Source organism: Cebidichthys violaceus, unplaced genomic scaffold (assembly GCF_023349555.1).
Source record: "Cebidichthys violaceus isolate CVI_PGR_0920_01 unplaced genomic scaffold, fCebVio1.0.p SCAF_16, whole genome shotgun sequence".
Lineage (NCBI taxonomy): Eukaryota > Metazoa > Chordata > Actinopteri > Perciformes > Stichaeidae > Cebidichthys > Cebidichthys violaceus.
In genome coordinates this window covers 9,238,603-9,260,926 of record NW_027176329.1, presented here as the reverse complement: position 1 = coordinate 9,260,926, position 22,324 = coordinate 9,238,603, and the positions used below count along the sequence as shown (strand labels likewise).

Genomic DNA, 22,324 nt, shown 5'->3' with positions numbered 1-22,324 from the left:
TCGGGGATCGAACCGCCGATCCTCTGATTGAAGGACGACCCCGCTCTCCACTTAGCCGCAGTCGCCCACTGCATATTTCCTTTCATTTTAAACATGTTGTAAATGCTAACGGTAACATTTCTGTGTTGATCTTTTAACTCCTTCTGTCATTTCCACTAAAGAATACTGTTGTCAGCTTAGAGCATTTAGATTCAGTGTATGATTGTTTGTGTGGTTATATGTTACAACTGCAGTATCAAAAGACACTTTACTATGAGTCCTAGTTTACTATGAGTCCTAGTTTACTATGAGTAGTAGTTTACTGTGAGTCCTAGTTTACTATGAGTAGTAGTTTACTGTGAGTCCTAGTTTACTATGAGTCCTAGTTTACTATGAGTCCTAGTTTACTATGAGTAGTAGTTTACTGTGAGTCCTAGTTTACTATGAGTCCTAGTTTACTATGAGTAGTAGTTTACTGTGAGTCCTAGTTTACTATGAGTCCTAGTTTACTATGAGTCCTAGTTTACTATGAGTAGTAGTTTACTGTGAGTCCTAGTTTACTGTGAGTCCTAGTTTACTATGAGTCCTAGTTTACTGTGAGTCCTAGTTTACTATGAGTCCTAGTTTACTATGAGTCCTTGTTTCCTATGAGTCCTAGTTTACTATGAGTCATAGTTTATTATGAGTCCTAGTTTACTATGAGTCCTAGTTTACTATGAGTCCTAGTTTACTATGAGTAGGTGTATTCTTCTTGGGACTCTGAAGTGAAACTGAAGTCAGTATCGTGGCCTTTAGTTATATCTGACAGATGTATATTAACACCTTGTAGGTCAAAGGTTTGAATTACTTTAGTATGCTCATGGCATACCTTTTGTTAAGTGTTATCCAGGAGCACAGCTCTTTAAAGAAATGAACAAAAGACTGAAATCATCTGTCAGTCACAGGAGAATTTTAGTCTCTTTTTTCTCATCATTTTACAAAGGTCTTTAAATGGGTTATTAAGGCCCTCATTTTGCTACATCAATTCATATTATACTGAGGACCCACACAGCCACACAGATATTTCCTTTTCTCCAATACAATGGGCAGAAGTACAGCTTTTATTCCAATGTCACCTGTGAACTTTGATTATTTTTCATGTGAAGTATTCAAAGTTCAACCAAATGGAGGACTTAGCTGTTGAAATGGATGGAAAAAAATGCTTTGATGTGGAACCTGCTTGCAATTTTACAAAGATCTTAGCTGGTCCTACGCATGTGAGGCTCATCAGCTGCTGCTTGACCATGCTAGCAAGGGGCTAATGGCTAATGGCAGCTTCTCATATTCTGAAAATTAGTTTTGATCTTGGTCAACTCTTTAGTAGTTTGTCATTACTTCTGTCTCAAACAAACAATTTAAATTTGCTTCAGGTGTGGGTGCACGTGAAACCTTGATTAGTGTCATTATTGTTATTTTAAGTTATTGTTTTCAGTGAAGACCTCCTGCTACCTCCATCCTGATTAAGTAATGTACGTAACTGTGTTAACTCCCAAACTGTTAGATGAAAATCACTAATCAAATCAGTCGACTCCGGGACAATAGGTTAATTGATTAGAGCTTGTTAAAAGAAAGCATTTTGAATAAGTGTTTTTTTTTAAATGTGTGGAGAATATGGATTGATATTTCAACCACATTTTTTAAAGAAAACGCTTTAATGGACAGTTTTCGAACACTGTACATGGAGCAGGTTTCAGCGGGCCTCCTGCTTGTTCTTGTGTCTGAGTAACTCGATTCAGTGTCTTTTATCCGTGGACTGCCTTCTGTTCCTTTGTGATGAACAAATTGTACACCGCAGTGCACCCACCTCGCAGGTTGCCAACCTTGGTTATTACCCGCAAGGCTTGAAATTTAGTTTTGGTCTGACTCGTTTATGTGGCGGTTGGTCTTTAGAATAACCAGCATTGCAGAGTTTCCTCAAACCAAAACATGTTTTTCATGAAGTGGAATTGAATACAAAGAGACTCCTAACAGCATTTCATCACTTTTATCAACCATACTTATACATTTGAATTTTTCAAAGCTCACATTCTTTAATAGATTGACGTGCTACTCATACTACAAAATGAATAAAGCCTTATCAGCTGAAATATTGTAGCTTAGTAAACGGATTATATAAAAATAAAATAAAATACAGGTATGTTCAAGGGGGGTGGCAGGTTTTGAAAAAAATCTGGTGATTTTTGGAAGCGGGGATACCCTTTTGCTTACATTTGGATTACAGATTGTGTTTTTCATCATGTTAATCATAACACATTAATATTCCAGCACAGTTAATGGGGTTTATGAGAGCGATGGTGTGACTTGAGCAAATGAGGAATCAGTACCTCTTCAGTTCGGTGATGTTGAAGCAGCTCAAAAGTAGATGATTATAAAGACAAAATGGTCCAGCTAAGCCTATTATGAGAATATTCTTACTTTCCGTACAATCATTTTTCTCCCATTGTTTGTCGTGACTCACTACGCTGATGAATAATCATTTCTTCTGTTCTTACAAAGGTCACTCAGTGCCTCGGGTTCTTTCTCTATTAAACTCAAATAGTTATTGATCGTTTACATCGGTACGCTGATTGTCTACACGGTGACAAATGAAAACAAGCATATTTTCCTTCCATTAACCTGCCAAAAGTGATATATAGTTGTATAGAAATAAAGCAGAGAAATGCGTTTGTAAAATTTCCTCTGAAAGGTGATTTGTGAGGATCTGCTGAGTGACGAGTGTGTGCTCAGCCTTTGGCTCAGACTACCAGAGACTGCTCTGGGAACAGCAACAAATGCAATTTGAGAGCATTTCATTGTTTTAACATGCTTGGGCGCACATGATGTGTTTTTTTTTTTTTCACAGAGGAAATCATTCATATGTTTGTAATAATAAAGTCAATGCAGCGTCTGGCAACCGCTTATACCGGATTAATGTTAATTTTGTGTTGGTCAAAACTTTAATTTATTTTCCTCCTTTTCTCTTTGTGAACAGGAAACTATTAATAATGAATCGATTTAATGTCACATGCTAATGACTGGAATTTCAACTTGTCAATGTTAAACAATAAGTATTTAGCATGATTGCAGGTAGTGTATGAAAGAATCAATGTGTGACATGTAAGGCAATTACCTGTACACATTATCTCGGACTGCAGTGAAGGATTATTTGCGCTATCCTGCTTTTCTTTTTTCCACCCAAAGAAGATATTCAGTTTACATATAAAACAGAGAAAAGTAGCAAATCCTCTCACTTAATGAAGTGAATCCAGAGAATGTTTGGGATTTTCTTCATCATTTTTGCCTGAAAAAATGACCAGAAAGATTAATCGATTATCAAAATAGTTGCCCATTAATCTTCTGTCCATGAATCAACTCCTAGTTTTAGCTGTAATATTTCCTGTCAGTTGTATTTTCTGTGATTAACTAAAATATTTGTTTACAATACTACACTATACCCACATATAGATGCTGTACATACAGACCTTTTTATGATTTTGAATACTGCAGCAAATATTGAAAATCCCCACGGACCAACATTCATCAGCCTGTATTGGCGATGTAACACAATTTACTACACTTCACAGTGAAAAAGGCCTATTTGTCTCGGTGGGACAGCAGAGAAAATCCTTTTAAATATCTTCAGCAGATGCAGAGTGTAAATCAAATGACGTATGACCGCCTCACTATAAGTCTTTCTATATGGAAAGATCTGCCTCATCCCCAGTTTTTCTGGCCCTTGTATGAAAAATCTATCGCTGACGTTTCATTTGTACAATATGGAATTCTTTTGCACTCACTTGGCAATGCATTGGACGCATGGACTTAGTTTACCTTCATCTCGCTGAAGTCATTTGTCATTTTGATCGAGTGTCTTCATATAACTTTACAGTTGCAGTACGTGTTTAGTTGGTCTGTAATGATGAATTGATATATATATCTATATATATATATAGATATATATATATATATATATAGATATAGAGATAGAGATATAGATATATATATATATAGATATATATATATAGATATAGATATAGATATAGATATATATAGATATAGATATATATATATATATATATATATATATAAAGTGTGAATCATTAAATTCAATTTGACCCGTTTTCTGATTTCAGCAGCTTCATGTTAGTGCATATCTGCCATCAACCACAAAGATTACTGTGAGCCGTAATTGCCACAGGATTAAGGCGACCGTGAAGCAAATAGTTTAGTCGCTCATTTGTCGGAATTCATTTATGGGAAGAAACAAGCTTCCTCATCTCAGCATCACTTACATTTATTTGCAGATTAAAACAGGCAGAAGCAATCAAATTGTTGTATTATATTACGGTAACATGGTAGATGTCTCAGTATCAGACAATATTTGCATGTTTATTTTCAGGGTCATCAAAGAGCAACAACAATGGGAAATTATGTTAATTATTTTACATAATATAGTGGTTGCCATTTTGAGCATAAAACAATAGGAGATGAAGCCTCTAATAATAAGCATGAAGAAAGCACTCAGGGCGGACGCTGTACCACACCCAGTGTGCATGTCACAGGCGAAAATATACAATCCTGTTGAGGTTGCCACAAGCTTGGAGCAGCTCTTAAATGCGTTTACCTGCTTCAGAATTTGAAAAGAATCCCAAATGCATGGACGTTGTTTGGTTTTCTTCTCTTTTTCTTTAACACTGTAGTCTAGTCATTGCTTTTACCTGAAGAATCCCTGCAGAGTTGAATTCTGTTGGAAAAGAAACCCGACATTTCTCCCGACAGTCCTTCAGAAGATTCATTTTTTTGCTCGAAGTGTTTATGCTGCAGGGGCTCAGTCAACAAAAGGTCAAGCCTCATGTGGAGGGATTAAAATAGACCAAACTAGACTTTGCCGTAATGTCAGGCTAATGCAACCAAAGTGAAATTGATTTGGTTGATTTAAAGGAGAATATCTCAGTGTGACTTTCTGTAAAGCCAGTGATTGAAGTTGGCATACCACAGCAGAATTAAAGGGAGCACACTGCAATGTTAGAAAGAGAAGAGAGATGTCATAACAACTATTTCTTTAACCTAAAGATGGGTGTTACATAAATTGTAATCTGTGTTCAAATACAAATCACTTAAAGCAACCATATACATAGAAATCATATTAAAACTCATAGGTTTTACTTTCTTCCCCGCAGTGAACTGTTTTTATTGTCCCCAGCAGAAAGACAAAACGGATGCATTTGCAGTACAAGTGCATGTTTTGGCCACAGTGTTGCGCCTCTCTTCTGATATGTAGAATGTAGTAATAACAAACTGTTTTAAAACTACTAATACATCATCCTTAAAAATGGCCACCGGTGGCTGCTGCTCAGTGCTTTTATCAGGGTCCAAATCATAAAATCAGAATTGAAAGTGAGTACTAGTAGCCTTTCTGTATTAACTCCATCACCATTGCCCTGTTAGTCACGTTCATGTGCTGTGAAGTCCCCACAGCAAGCAGTGACCTATAGCTAATATTGTTAATTGAATTAATTAAAAGCGTTACAGGCTTCAGAATATTATTGCTATTATCAGAGAGACAGATAAGGTTTTACTCGTACATTCACATTGGGAGCATTTCCATTGCCTCTCTATGGTTCTCAACGTGTCGACGGTGAGCCGGCGATTCATAGCTGATGGTGCCAACAGTGCAAACTACAGCGAAAATACTGACCGAGTTAACAGAGCTTACCTGAGGGGAAGCTGGAGGGTGAGCACTAAGCTTTCGCGACGTCGCTGTTGGTCGATGCGGTTATCAACTGTAACCGTCATATGAGAGCAGTGTAGACCAGCGTCTGTGCGCTGACCAGTGGGTCACACTCACATGCACTAAAAGCACAGGCAGGCGGCCCGGCTACGTCATTAAAGCAAAGAGAACTCGGATAACAACACACACACACACACACACACACACACACACACACACACACACACACACACACACACACAGGAGCAGAGAGTGAGATTGCTCTCCCTGGTCATGTTTAGAGTATGCATTACGCACAGTAAAGGAACTGCAATTAACATCGTGAACAAGGGGCTGAGGTCCAGGGTAGTTAGAGGACTCTACATTCCAGCCAGAGGGCTCCACCCACTCATTCAGGAGAGCATTGGGATCAGGTGTGTGAAGAGACACACCTGGAGCTGATCTCATCAGGGAGCTGATCTCTTCATCAGGGAGATGAATAAAGGTGAAGCAGGAAAGCTGATCGGAGGATAACATACGAGGAGCAGGGCCGCGCCTCCCTAAGATCTCCAGGGTTGGAGAAAGTTGAGACCGGCAAGTCGGCTAGCGGCCCGGCTGAAACAGTATTTTCTAGTTTTGTGAAAGAGCTCTAGACTGAGCTAGGTTTTCTGTTTCTTGTAGTGTGTTTAATTAAATACCCTGAAGAACCTGCAGGATGCTGCCATTATTTTCTGTGTCCTCCGTACCTTCCAGTTACATTATGAACACTAATATAACAACAACTATCGATGTAAATACAAATTTGTGATTTTGGGCTATACAAAATAAGCTATATTCAATTTCAATTCAATTAGATTTATTTTGTATAGCCCAAAATCACAAATGTGCGTAATGCATACTCTAAAACATGACCAGCATCTGCAAATCCTTAAAAAGTACTGAATTAAACACCTGTACACAGTGATTAAATACATAAGTTAAAACAATAACAAAACAAAAATCTTTTTTTCATCGTTGAGTTCAGAATAAATGTTTTTTCAACGCGTTCCGCCGTGCAGAGGTCAAGGTGAGGATACTTTGGTTGTGCTGCGAATGCTCTGCAGCATCTTCTCAAAGGACAGAAAGTCTGCAGGAGACAAAAGCTCGCTGTTTGATTTTTGTCCTTTCAATTCTGGTTGCATATACGTCAAGTTCAAGTTTGCTGCTAGTAATTCAGACGAAGGTACAAATCATATTTTATCATTTCAGATGGCGATTGTGGTTTAAAAACATAATAACTCAATTTATGAGTAAATTATTTATAATGAACTTGTTATTTCAGGCCTGTAATGTTTGATTTTACCGTCTGTGTTTCATTCCATTCAGTGTTTTACATCAGTCACCTTTCTGACTTTTAAATAGTAACAGCGTCGATATTTGCAGAAAGTTGCTCTTGGGGGGAGACATGTTGCTCCCTTCGTAAGGAAGCTATAGATTCCCTAAACTGTAAAAGTAATACATAATATAAATAATACTTTTTAATGTTCTAAATGTGATAACATTTTATTTCAGACTGATAATGTTTTTGGCAGAGAGATAACTTGGAGGTTGTGGAAAGCTTGCAGTTTTCACATAAATCTGCGTAGCTGCTTACTGTGCATTTTTGTTCTGTATGCTGGTCTATATATGGTTTAAACATCTTATTTTAGTGAACAGATTGCTGTCAGAAACATAAGATGTCAACCTCTTAAATCTGTGCACATCACTGCCTGTTTTACAACACTGCGTTGTCTTCAGCACAGGTATTCTACCTTCTGCTTTCTTTCTAGCTTTCACTGATGAGAAACTCGTGACATGTTGGTCTGTTACCATGTTTAATTCCCTTTATTAGTTTTTCAGATGCATTAGAAATGACGTAACTATTTATTTGTACATTATGCTTGTATTTTCACATTTCGTTAGCCTGCACTTTGTACAGTATCAGTAATAATAGCTGATCCACGGGTTGTCTGGAATGGTGCTTGTACACATATTTAGACCCAGATTGCAAAGGAGTACAGCATGTATGTGGTTATGTGGTACAGCATTAATGGCTTCCATTCCTTCATTACCTGTGTGATTGCTATTGATCTCCCAGATGCTGTTTCAGGGGGTTTTGCAGCTACATGCTAATATGATTCATCGTGGATTCATATAAAATACTATAACCTGACCTCCTGTATGGAATCTCAATGGCTTAGTATGCAGATATAGATTATTGGGATCGTTGGGAAGGGATTTAGGTTGAAATCTTTCTTTTTCTGTTTCAATTTTTTTTTAAATGAAGGGATGAAGGGGTTTCTGGATTGGAGGTGTGGAGGAATATATCAAAAGGAAGATTAAATGCTTGCTGTTGAGGAGTGTTCGGTCAGCAGAATTTTAGAGTGTGTGGGCTTTGGATGCAACCGAGTTCCACAAGGTTGATTGAATTTCAGATTATGCTTACCAGCATACATCTACATTTTGTCTTTATTTTTGCAAGTGAACCACCATCTGTTATGTCAGGTTAACTGTTAAAGTAACACTGAGCCAATGCTCTCCTCAGAAACCGTAACAGATTAACGGTTACAAATAATTTAAATTATTTCTCAGAATTTTATCCAACGCTAACTTGGTTCCCTGGTTATTGCACACGTCACTGTGCTGTTTCTAATTATAATGATAACTACACTATCAGAGGAAGTATAACAGCATGCAAGCACCCCACACAATAAGGCATAGACGTTGAACCATTTCATTGCTTCATTCACAAGTTAAGAAGTGTCTCTTTGGTCTATGGAAACTGAAATGGCAAGAATATGATGAATATACATGTTTGTGTCTTGCAGGAGGCAGTGGGGGAGAATGTAACGGTCCACAGTGCAGCAGAGGACAGAAAGGAGAAGGTGCCGAGCCCCCATCTCAGCCAACTGGTGGTCCTCACTAACAGTGGGACTCTTTATGGGCTAGCACAGAGAGTGGTGGCCACTGAGTCTCTGTAAGTACTCTCTACACAACACAACGATTTAAATCATTTTAAAATACATAATTTAGTTCCACTTTAAGACAGCACACAGCATTATTGGTCTTTATTCCTCTAGTATGGCGGAGACGTTTATCATTGCTTGATTCATGTCATTACAGTGTGATGTAACCTGGCAGTTATTTTCATCAAAGCATTTTCTCTTTTCAAGTTATATAAACAGATTATTCAGCCTGGCATTACCTAAAAAGATAATTGAAATAGAATATTTACGGCTAATTAGAATTCTTAGCGCTCTCCCTATAATTTGCTATTTGTTCGTCTGACTCTAGCAATCAGTGGCTCACTTACGAATTTATTTTCTCCCTCTTGCACCGCCTATGTAGTTACTCTCCCTCTTTATCTTGGTCTATTACATCAGCGCACACTCATACATAATTAGGTTAAACTGTTGTCAGTGCAACAACTCTTGGACCCTGAGAAGTCTGCAGTGAACATGTGCTTTATAATGAAAGTCTGTAAACCAAGGGCCCAGATGACACCGCTGCAGAAGTGCTGAATAGGCCTACACACTCTCACACACAGTTTTTCATGTATCGGACGCGGCCAACAAGCTCAGAAGAATAATGAAAGTAAAAGAGCTAAAGTGCAGAGGTGAAGAAATGTCTTTCTTGGGTAAAGTTTGAAAGGAAATGATCCCCTGGTGTGAATGGATTTAGACTTATTCTAGGCAGAACTGCATGGAAAGTTTTTTTCAGTCAGAAAAAATGTTATTAGAAAAGGCAGCTAACCTTAGCGTGACAGCTTAAACATGTGCCATTTCAAACCATGGACAAACTAATGAGCAGAAATTGAAGATAAGAGCTCTGTCAGTTGCCCATCTTGCTGTTGTTCAGATGTCCTTTTAATACAAGCGTGATCAGATAAGCGTGAACTGCAGGATGTGCTTTTTCTTACCAGACTACATGTTGCCGAGGTAAACACAAGCTGTTCCAGCTAATCTTAATTTAATTTTCTCTCTGCAGAGAATAAATGTCCACTGTGCTCATTTATGGGGTGCTGGCTGTGTTTAATGTAGTGTTTTCAGATTTAGCATTAACCAGACGGCACTTATTTGTATTATTGCTTTAAATATAAAGATTTCTGTTGGGGTTACCAGTATTCACTGTCGTGCAGCATCCTTACAGTTCATCTATTTATGGCGCATCAGTATGGCCAGATCTGAAAATAAATTTAATAGAAATACTGACTTAGCTTTTGAGTCCCCATGCATCCAAAATGAGCTCCTGATTATGCATCAGAATAATCGAGGTAAATGATTCAGCCACAATTTTTACTCATGTTTTTAAAATCATATATCCCACCCTTTTCTAAAAAAAATAGATCTTCTTGTTGGTATAAAAACAGAAAAAATCAGGAATGTATGACTCTGGGGCAGGACAGCATGTGAAGGCTTGGTTTCTTATATTAAATTGCACCGTTCAATCAGGTGTGTTTTTGGTGTGAGGCGCGCTCTACTCATTAAACTCTGGGCTCAGTCCTGGACTCAAACCTGCTCCCTCCATTTTCATTTAGTGTAAAACTATAAAACCATCGATCAGCGTGAGTCCAAAGGTCTTTATTTAGTCACAGTGGAATATGGGAGTATTATTTCTGTCTGCATTGATTTTGTTTTGCCCTGTAATTCTTTTTCTGTTACTTCACTTAGTCACGGTATTTTTCAAGATAACTGAAATCCATTCATTTTGAAAAATAAAGAAAAATACCTGCTGCCTGATAGAAATGATTCTTTGCTTTGTGAGGTGAGCTTTGGAATCAGAGGCAGTTTTTTGCAAAGTGCAGGACCGAGAGACTAGAGGATAGTTTATGTTGCGACAACACTGGAGTTTGTTCAACTTAATTGTTTATCACATTCAATTTGTAATGATATCACGCGGAAGAAATTAGATCGATGCAACAGGGAGAGTGGTGCAAGTAATTATACTGAAAGAATACTTTTAGGAGAGGTGCAACGTCTTTGGTACAGGTTAGCATCAGTGAAGGTAAGCAGAGATAACATTTGTACAGAAATGGTTGTGCAGATGAGCATTTCTTATCTATTAAGGTAACATCGAAATTTCCGGTCCTCAATCAAAAGTAATATCAGCTTTAGTTGATCGATCTGCCTCTCTTGGGTAATACAAAAACAACACATATTAATTTTGTTTTTATGTGTCATGCCTGAACATTTTTCAAACCACACTATGCCACCTCTGCGTCAAATTAAATTGGCTTTCTGTTTTTTCTCTCAGTGTGTTTCTGGCCGAACAGTTTGAATCCCTCCAGTCCCACCTGGACACAATGATGCCTGCAGCAAAGAAGCCTTTCCTGCAACAGTTTTACTCCCAGGTATACTTGCACCTGCTCTCTTCAGTTTGTGCAATTACAGTAACTGTTAATCCTGTTGTCACTGTCAGCGACTACAGCAGAACCAAGCCCTTCTTTTTCATTTAACGTTTCATCATGTGGCTGCCTCTGAGGCTTGAAAAGTGATACTTAATCATATGATACAAACAGACACACATCTTTCAACTCATTGTGAATGAAATAAAACATACTGGAACATATGCATAGTGTCTTTTATTTGATATGCTCTAAAAAACAAACATTCCAGTCGCATTTACTTTTTTATGTGTAGCCATCACCCTTAGTCTTTTTACCTTGTTTAAAAGCCTATTTCTCTGTAAAGATAAGTGACCATGTAACTGCAACCCAGCATTCAGTGCTGTTCTCAACGAGACAATATTCTGTCACTCGCGACCTCGCCGGCTGCTCTTTCCCCGTCTTTTTTTTTTTTTTGTCCACTTGACATTTGAAACTTTCAGATACACAGACAGGTCTCACTTCCCCAAACAGCAAATGAATGTCATGTCCTGTGATTTCACTCTTGGAAATATTGTGCAACGGAGAGACCTTTACTTTGTGTTTGCCTCATAAGGTTTTTACTGCATACATAACACTCAAAAACATGTTGAATATAACTCGCATACGTGTATTCTCCCTTCTGTCAGACGGTGTCTACAGCCAGTGAACTTCGGAAACCAATATACTGGATTGTTGCAGCAAAGGCCATCGACTACGAACAAATGTTGCTCCTGATGGCTGGCGTTAAATGGGACATTAGAGAGATAATGTCTCAGCATAATGTGTATGTGGACGTCCTGTTAAAGGTAATGTTGCGTAGGTGACTGTTGATGTGACATTTGATGTGCTATCATGTAGGTTTGATCTAAAAAGGATGGGAATGAATCATTAAAGCAGCGTTATTTATTTATTTATTTTCTGCTACTTGGGCACAACGAAACAGGCTGGACATGCGGCATGATCATGTTTTTAAATGGTTATTGCTAACATAAGCAAATAGTGGTTAATTTACACTTCCAGCAGATGTGGCGTAACCAACCAATGTATGTTCAATATTCACTCTCCTTTTAGCTCTGTTTTTGGTCTCCACCCTCTCCTGAGGGAAATATCTGGATCTTTAGCGGCTAAATTCTCCACTCAGTTCAGTCGCTAACATTGTCTGGCATTTGTGCTCGGCAGGTAGCTGACAGCCAGCTGCTGGAAGCGACGTTAATGAAAGCGGTGAGAGTGAACCAAAACAGTAAAGTTGCTTCCTGGAAAACCAAAACAAAGAGCTGAAAAACACTAAAATGATCTGTGAAGCTGAGGGACACTACAGTCAGTTCATAATTATCTGTACATTTGTTACTACCATTGACCCGTTTCACATTACATGTAGTCATTTTATCTGTTGTTAATATTAAGATATCGATTCGTCACAGTGCATTTTTAATCCCGCTTTGTGCATTAAGATTATGTTCAAAGACAGGAATGGAGACTTCATTGGAACAGCTTTATCTCACATTTCATAGAGATAATATTCAAACACCTCCCCATTAAGATTGCTCTTTGTCAGCTGAATATGAATGATGATACTAAAACTAGTGGTATCCTTGTTGACATTTTTTTCTTCTGTTGTAGTGTATTTTATATTAAGTAAAAGTTCTGTCCTAATGTTTATTCTTCTCCCCCAAACAAATACTGTACACTGCAGCCCTCTCTGTGTATGGCACTATCCACATTAACAAAAAGTAGAACACACAAACGGCAGCTGTAATAGATTTGCTTTTATCTAGTGGGGACTTTCCTCGCAGTGTTTTTGTTTTATTTGAGAAATACAATCTGGGTTTATCCTTTTAACATCTGTGACATTTACATAAAGTATAATTCTTTATTCCACTTCAATTCAAGAACTCTTAAGTTCCTTGTTGACCCATCTTGAGTTTAAATTCATTCAGGGACCTTTAATATTTATTCTTTGGGATGGGGTGAATAATTTAGAACAGGGTGGGGGAGCTGTTGAGAGTTGAATGCAGATCTCTCCTGAAGTTTCAGCTTTAAAGACATTTAAATTCCTGACGTATCTTTGGAATTGGAAGTTTTCCACTAAATCTGTTGCTTTATGCATGCTGGCCACTTCCATTATAAATGTTGCATGGGATATAAGAACACACAGCACTGGTTTTCTCACCTCTGGCGTTCAGAGACTAAGAGGTCTGAAGGGCTGCGGTCTGAAATCTGGAACAGACCAGCACCAAACCAAGACAAATCCCCATCTATGCATCAGCACGTCTTAGAGAGCTGTTGGTTCAATTACAGTTCAAAACAGAGATGTTTTTGAAATAGATGAATAAATATATACATATTTAATTACAGTTTAGTCATCTGCTCAAACTCACCTTTTGAGATCCTGAATGGCTCGATGATCTTTGGCTCTGGCAGCTCTGCACTTAGGTGGAACTAATGAGTGAATAAACACATGAGCTAAAACTGCCTGAGAGGGAAATCTCTGTCTCACTGGCCTGGTTTAACTGCCCAAAGGTGTCAAAACAGTCCAGCTGATGGACTGACACGGTGCATATCACATCTAGCATTTACTTTCCTCATCAGCTGCTAATAGCCCCTCTCCGCCAACTTGTCAGACACTCATAATGCATAGCGATTGTGTTATGTGCATTGATTGAAAAGAGTGTGCTACATTTTGTTAAACTGCATACAGGAGAATATTTTATTCATGAGTTCAGGTTGATCACTAGCATTCAACAATGGCATTGATTTGCATATAAAGTGGCAAGGAAATGCTGCAGCCTCAGAATGACTTCATTCACAAACTGCTTCAGCCAGAAACTATTGTGGAGCTGTTTGTGAATGAATAACATTTCGTTCTTGGCCGCAAAATGAATGGCAGTTATATATGCCTTAAAATCCAACCTCATTTTTTAATATGACAGGGTTTAAATGAAGGTAGTAAAGAAATTAGAAGACCACATACTCCTGAGACACATCCATCATATGTATGTACAGTTTGTATATACTGTAATTTTCTGAAACAGCAACATAATATCATAATGGGATGATATCATCCATAATGGAACATTTCAGAGTGCACTGAGTACACAGCAAGTGATTGGCATCGCTCTACGCTGTGTAGAGTGTTTATGGCTACAAACAAGAAGCATCAAAACATGGCATGTGTAGCTATAGGCCACTTGTGACCAGAACTGTGTAGTACATCTTTGTGTCCTGCAGCCTGCACCTTCCTCTGAGATATTCCCCTTGTTTCTTTGTGTTGGAACATAAAAGAAAGAACATTTGGAGGGCTGTTGTAACAATACCCTCATGACTGGTTTCCTTTTTTGTGCTTGGCCATGAAAATGTTTTTTTGTAGCAAGAAAGGATGAGATAATCGTGACAAAACATCTCAGGTGTGTAATAGAGCAGTTTTTCACAAACAGCCGTTTCAAAGAGATAAATCTCAACTTTGTTTCATGCATGTGTTATTAAAAATATACACGTGTTAAATACTTTACAAATGAGAATAAATAAATGCATTTTGGCAATGTTTTATTATCTCTTTCATTGCCTGTCATCAGTAAAGCTAACAGAATGTTTGTTAGCCTTTCATATTAGATTCAATGATAAAAGTAGGCTTCAAGTATCATAACAATACAAACATTAAGGTACCTTCATGTGACTCAAAAGTGTCCTGCAGATATAAATGTTAAATTAAAGACTGTGGAATAAATTCTACAAATGTATTTGTTGACCGTAATAAAATCTCCTGCAACCCACGTGTGGGTCCCAACCCCAGTTTTTGGGAATGACAGTATTACAAGATATTAATTAAAAGACCTGACTGTATGCACATCAGAAAGTTAATGAATGAGTCCAGTTGAGATGTTTCTAAACCCAGGTACAGTGCTCAGCACCGCTCAAATTATTATTTTTTTAACGCATAATTTGTGGCTTGGTGGTTTCATACTTCCTGTCCCGATCTGCTCAGTTCTTCAGATGTTGTGTTCATCAGTTCAGAAGGCAAAATAATGTGATTTGCTCAGTGAAAGCAGAGCAGCTGTACAATAACGCAGACGTCCTGTAGGCTGGGGCAATGTGATTTATCCTTGATTGATTTGATGCACTTATAGCACTGTTATTTATGAAAAGAGATTAATCAAGCCACTAATGCAGTTTATTCTTCACAGACTGTAAATAATTATGTTGTGCAATGCACAGCATGAGGTAGCTTCATAACAATGTGCAGCTTCTCTGAGGTAGGTTTGGGGAGCTGCTGTTGGATGTCATCCAGGAGAGTTCATGAGGACTTTGATTTTGTTCATGACTTCCAGTTGGAAAACCAAAAGTTGTTTTGGAACTAAAGTGGTAATAAATGCCTTGTACAGTACATAGGTTTGTGTTTGTTTCATATACCTTGCACAAGCTAATAACATGTTTTTATCTATTTTTTCTCCTCTACCTTTCCAGGAGTTTGAGCAATTTAACCAGCGGTTGCAGGATGTTTCCAGACATGTGCGCATCCCGCTGCCTGTGTCCAACGTGCTGTGGGAGCACTGCATCCGCCTGGCCAACAGGACTCTAGTAGAAGGGTAAGGGCCTCATAAAACACCTCTTCAGCATCAACGAGATGTTTGTTTAGTCTGGCATCATTCTGGTGAAGTTGCAGCCAAAGCTTTTTTTTTTTTTTTAGGTCACTATGAATTATTGTTCAAACTTCTGTAGGAAAACAGAGTTTAATATTTTCCATCTGTGTAAGTGTCTCAGAAAAGCAGTTTGACTCTTGAATTGTACAATGTACTAGGTTCTCTATTTATCCAAGAAAAATAATTGAAGTAAGTTTTAATAAAGCTCTATATGTGCATCAATATCAATATTCAATATCTGATGAAAAGACAATAGACTTGCAAGCAGCTCAGTGATTGGATAGAGCTCTTATAGCCTGTCAGAATTAGCCATTTAGAGGCGGGGAGTTGAGACAAGTCCAGTTCCCGTAACTTAACCTGACCATGATGGTTTGTCTGTACACTTTGTGGACTTCTATTTATTTCCGCTAAGAGCACTTGAAGAGTAAGAGCACAATCAAGTCTGCAGTTTTGTTACACCAGGCTTTCCCACACAAATAACAGCCTTTTCTAAATCTACAAAAACATGTGCATATCCAAGTTTGAGTAGGACTGTTGTCATCTACCCAAAACAAATTGAAGGCGTAACGCTTCACAGGTCAAATGTACGGTAAACATCCTTCATGCTATGAATGCACATTTTTGCTGTAAAAAATTGCTCCCGTAGCTGCGTCTATGGTGTGTAGATAGATACTGAATTGTAAGTCACTTTGGATAAAAGCATCTGCTAAATGACTGTAATGTAATGTATTCCTGCCCAAATGTTTTTTAATTGTGGTGCTTTGTGGAAATGATGCCCGTTAGCAGTTCTTAACTAAACAAATACATATATTTATAGTTTAATAATAATAAAGTTATATCAAAAGTCAGCATCCTAAATCCATTGAATAGAAGGGAGTAGTTTATCGGTGTAGTAAAAGCCTCCGTCAGCAGTATGGTGTCTATTCAATCTTTATTTGGAAATCTCAGCAGCTATTCAAAAAGCAATTCAGTGCTATTCAAGTTGGACGTATATTGCGCTGCAGGGAGGAAAGAAATGTGCACAAAATGCAAAGATCGCTCAACCCCCTTTGTAGCATTATTTATATATATATATTATTTATATATAATTTTCAATTCAATTTATTTTGTACAGGCAAATCTCCCCCCAAAACACCCTTTAACAGGGAGAAAAAAAAGGACCTTAGGGAGAGCAACAGAGGAGGGATCCGTCTCCCAGGATGGACCAACATAACCAAGCTAAATACAGCTCAGACCCTTAGAATAGTGGTTTATTTCTCGCAACCATGGGACATTGTAAGTCAATTGTCATGTGTTGTTATGACACCCTGTTTTGCTTTCAAACATCTCTTTACTCTCGTGTTACAGTCGTAACTAGAGTCCCTAAGCAAGCAGCATTTGTGAGTCATCGCATTGCAATGATAATGATCGAGGAGAAGTGGAATGTTTCTCTCCTCTTTATGTCTGTCTTTGTTTATCCCTCGCTTTGAACATCTGCACATCATAAATTTGAAAAAGAAAAAAATATTTCCAAAGCATGTAGTCAAGCACCATGAAGACCGGGGGAAATTACCTACAGTACATTAGAAACCTGGAGACTTTGGAGTAATCCCCAAAAGAAAACCACTCTAAATTCCTGCTGCCACCTTCACTCTTCGTGCTGGCAGCCCTCTGTGCCAGTCAGACATCTCTGCATCAGGGAATCGCATGACACAGGCCTCTCACACAAACCATAAAATGCTCTTGACACATCCCTTGTAATGCATTTCACCACTTTCTCCCTTGTTATCAAGACATATGGGTTTTAACAAGTGACAGAATGCCAGAGTGTGTTTTTCCTCAGCACCTGCATCCCTCAGAATGTGCGAAGTAGATTTTTAGATTCAAGGTGTAACATAAAAAAATACAAAAATGTGTGCATACACGTGTTGGTGGGGTTGCAATGGCACTGACGGAAAATGCGTTATGTTAAAAACCAATGCTTGTTAAATGGTTTGGTGCTGGCAAAGTGTTTAAAGAAGGAGAGAGAACATTGGAGGTGGAGTGTTTGCCCTCATCCACTGAGAATAGGGAACATGCTGAGCACTTTTATCTACCAGTATATTCCTTCTACACACATATATCTCCCACTCCTCTGGCACACCAAGGAGAAGTATTCATATTTGTTTGTTTGTACTCCGACTCGCTCAGCCCATTATTCAATTTCTCTGTCCAGCGCTCGTCTTCCCCTTAGACTTGCAGAAATGGCTCTGTTAGCATTCTGAGCTGAAGCTCAAACACTCAGTGGCAAACTGTGGCAGGCCTGACAAGGGAGGGAGGTAGAGAGAGAGAGAGAGAGAGAGAGAGAGAGAGAGAGAGAGAGAGAGAGAGAGAGAGAGAGAGAGAGAGAGAGAGAGAGAGAGAGAGAGAGAGAGAGAGAGAGAGAGAGAGAGAGAGAAACAGAAAAGAGAAACGCTCAAGTGTGAGACAGAGGTGTGTTAATGTACTAATGTCACAGACACTGACCTGCCAACAGTTCCCTCTGCCAAACACCTGCAACACAAACACACACACACTGAAATACATATGTACTCGAGCCCACGCACCCTCTTTTACTGACATGGCACAGACAGCTGTGCGGAACAACCTGACTTCATATCTGATATAAGACACATGCAGACACAGACATAAGGACTCATGTAAGCCTTTCAATACGTACACACTGCATTTTTAGTCTTAAAATGTGTTATAATGATCTACTAGGGATTATTTTTAACCTTTTATTTGAGTTTGAGTTGATTCATAAACATACGTATAACCTGCTTGTCCAAATAGTCACGAAACAAGATGAAAAAAAAAGAAGAAAACCAAACCAAAAACACTGATATAATCCAACACATGCAAAGACCAAAAATATGAAATGAAACAAACTATGAATAACATGTCACACAAACAAGGTTTTATGCATACAATTGAAGCATTTAAAACCCCCAAAAGTTTTGGTCGACTGCTCTATTACAGACTTAAATGAAATGTGCGACATGCAGATTTCATTATTCCTCATACAAATAGCACTTTTACCGAAATATTAAGTACATTCACGCCTCTCACCTCTTTTCATTTCCATTAATAAATAGTTTTTTTACACTTACTTTTAAAAACTTTAATGGATTCCTACTGCTCCCGTAACTTAAATTAGTACATTTCTTTGTTTACTTCGCTGCGGAAGCTTTGACAGTATTTTCATTTGGATTTAAATGTTGATAGAAATTGGCATCTAACAAGCTGAAACACATCTTCCAGACATGTTTTAATACATAATAAATTCACAGTAGGGAACTAAAGAATTTAAAAACATTGCCTCACGACTTTCTCCTCAATATACAGACACAGACAAGTTTAGTGGAAGATTTGGCTGGCTAGCAAGGTAGTGCATTATGGGTAGAAAATGTGAAAAAGACACATATAACCAACACCTGTGATGACTTTCATGAATCAAAAGAAAAATGGCACAGAATGCACTTACTTTCAAGTAATTGCCTACCGCTACCGGAATACTTTGAGCAATACTAATCTCTCTCTCTCTCTCTCTCTCTCTCTCTCTCTCTCTCTCTCTCTCTCTCTCTCTCTCTCTCTCTCTCTCTCTCAATTCAATTCAATTTCAATAGCTTTATTGGCATGAAAGTTTAGAAACAGTATTGCCAAAGCATCAACAAAATTAAACATACAATAATATTAATACACAATAACATTAATATACAATATCATTAATATAACATCTAGATTGATTATTAATTACATACATACAGTGTGTGTGTGTGTGTGTGTGTGTGTGTGTGTGTGTGTGTGTGTGTGTGTGTGTGTGTCACTCATTGTCCCTCATGTTGTGGCATGTTAAGACATATTGGGCAGCTAGATACTTCCTATCTCCTTCTCCTAGGAGTATTTTTAATTTTGAGTTGTTATTACATATTTTAAAATCTGAAATTACAGAGTTGAATTTGTTAAAGTAAATGTTCCTAATTTGATTGAACGCTTCACATTTTAGGAGGAAGTGCATCTCTGTCTCAGTCTCACCTGTCCCACAGTGACCACATGTTCTGTTCTCTTTTGGTGTCCATGTCTTCTCTCTCTCTCTCTCTCTCTCTCTCTCTCTCTCTCTCTCTCTCTCTCTCTCTCTCTCTCTCTCTCTCTCTCTCTCTCTCTCTGCTGTTTTGTCCTCCAGCTATGCTAATGTGAAGAAATGCAGCAACGAGGGCCGGGCCCTGATGCAGCTGGACTTCCAACAGTTCCTCATGAAGCTGGAGAAGCTGACCGACCTGCGACCCATTCCTGATAAAGAGTTCGTAGAGACCTACATCAAGGCCTATTACCTTACTGAGAATGACATGGAGCAGTTCATCAAGAATCACAGGGTGAGACGACAGAAAACACACTTATTAATATTATATTCCATTTCTGCTAGATCCTCCAGAATGCAACACACGGTTGTTTTACTACAAATGTGAAGCCCTGCATGTCGCTGAAAGCGTCATGCTAACGCCATGTGTCACATTTTTTGATTTTGTGCAGGAGTACTCCATGAAGCAGCTCGCCAACTTGGTGAACGTTTGTCTGGGTTCACATATAAACAAGAAGGCTCGCCAGAAACTCCTGGCGGCCATCGATGACATTGACAGACCCAAGAGATAGTTCAACAAACGGCGCGGACCCTGAACGTATCCACCAGCCACACAGACGGACACTCCAACCGAAGAACTCCCACAGTGGAGCTCAGCGTCGAACGTTTTCATATTCTGTTCAGAGTGTAAATGTGTAATGATGTGTTCAACAAGCTGTACAGCACATACAGAAGTAGAGCTACTGTATACAGCAAAGCTCAAATGTTAGCCACATGCTAGTTATCGCTTAGTATACAGCCCTTATGTTGTCACAACAGAAGACGAACACATTCACTCTCGAGCATGGTGCAGTTACTCTGTGCTTACAGTAGATGTACCATAATGCATGCACTTACATTTTCATTTAACCGCTCAAGTTTTCCTGCAAATTGTCTGCAACCACAACAATTTCAATCTCTTCCATGACCATAAGGATCTTGAGTTTCTGATTAACTTCTACAAAAACAGGATCTAACAGTGTAATGTGAAGTGAAGCATTCCATCTGTTTTCACCAGGTGCGCTCAATTTCTGACACAACCATGATCTTGAGATTACAGGTGATTTCTGAGTTGCTAAATTTGATAGTTCCATAAAGTTTTGTGGTAAATACATCCAAAGTACAGATCCAATAAGAGTCTGTAGTAGTAATAAATCCACTATCTAATTTAAAGCTTGATTGAATGTGCCCCCCCTCAATGGAGATGCAGTAAATCAGGGTTATTGTTCACTTTAATCATTCATTAGTTACTCCAGCAGCCCAAATGTTTTGCTGTATATTATTTCACTTCAGGGTATTGTGCCTGATTGGATGCTCCGCTTGTTTGTTTTGTTTGTTTTGTCCATGAATTACGTAAATCTAATATAATGATGATTCTGAAAATAATATAAATTGCTGTAATGAGCATTGATATAGAGTATATCTGCACTAGCTGCATTTGTCATATCTGAGGAGCACTTTCTGAAAGTCTTTGTGAAAGAACTTATCTTTGATTTCAGTCTCCGGCCTTCTTGATGAGCAGTGAAATCTGTTTTGTGCGTTTGTGCAGTCAGATACTGATTATGTGATTTATCATGAGTTAGTAGTTGAACTGTGATTGATTTACTGTCAACAGTGGGGGGGGGAGTAACAGTTTTTGATATGGCTTCAAATTTTGATTCCAACTATTCCAAGAAAAATACTGTAAATGTGAATGTTTTGAACAATGTCTGTATTTATTTCTTGCTTTATGTCTTGTTTGGGTTTTTATATGATATTCGCCGGAAGTGTATTTTGTCATTTATCACCTCCCAGTATGTTGTAACTTATCAACTGAAGCTAATAGAAATATTTAAACATTGTCAAATTATGTAAAGGGTCAAGTACACTATAGTGAAAATCAGTAATCGTGTTAGAACTGTAGGTTGAAGCAAAAATGATTCTGACATAATAAACACACTAACAATGGACTCTTTTATGCTTACATGTGCTCCTAATAAACTGCATAATCTATAAATCATATCCAACCTTTAAATCCTCTGTGCTGCAGCAGTTTTAAAAGAGCATTAGCCGTTTATCAGAATATGAGTGTTGCCTTCCTGCTGCGCTGCTGTCCATCCTAATGATGCTTTTCTCAGCCAGGAGCAGGACGCTGTCAGATTAATTAATGAGGCTTCCTGTGTGGCTACAAGCCCTCTGCCTCCCTTTAAAGGAGGAGCCTGCTGATCAGGTTGAGTTGAAAGAGCTGTGAAGGACTCATTACAACTTTGATGACTCACGGTTTTGTATAATACGACCTTTCTACCAACTATGTAATCAAGCTGAAGCTATTCCCCCTCAAGTGGACTACCATCCACACGTGTGCTGTGTGTATAAACACACAGATGACTTGGCCTACTGGCTACTTCACATTTAGACAACTTTACATTTAGGGAAAGAGCAAAATAACCTAATTTGTCATGTACTATTTAGTTTATCATCAGATAAACCTGGACAAAACT

The 22,324-nt window shown here is 38.3% G+C and overlaps 1 protein-coding gene across 1 annotated transcript in view; it reads left to right on the top strand.

The window, feature by feature from the left end:
* Window positions 1-21,793, top strand: part of vps50 (VPS50 EARP/GARPII complex subunit) — a 96,898-nt gene extending 75,105 nt beyond the window's left edge. Inside the window, exons 23-28 of the mRNA XM_068711073.1 lie at window positions 8,554-8,702; window positions 10,979-11,075; window positions 11,738-11,896; window positions 15,552-15,673; window positions 19,911-20,100; window positions 20,258-21,793. Of these exons, the coding sequence (XP_068567174.1) occupies window positions 8,554-8,702; window positions 10,979-11,075; window positions 11,738-11,896; window positions 15,552-15,673; window positions 19,911-20,100; window positions 20,258-20,377 (837 nt within the window). The 3' untranslated portion in view covers window positions 20,378-21,793. The remainder of the gene's footprint in view (window positions 1-8,553; window positions 8,703-10,978; window positions 11,076-11,737; window positions 11,897-15,551; window positions 15,674-19,910; window positions 20,101-20,257) is intronic.
* Window positions 21,794-22,324: the final 531 nt, after the last annotated feature.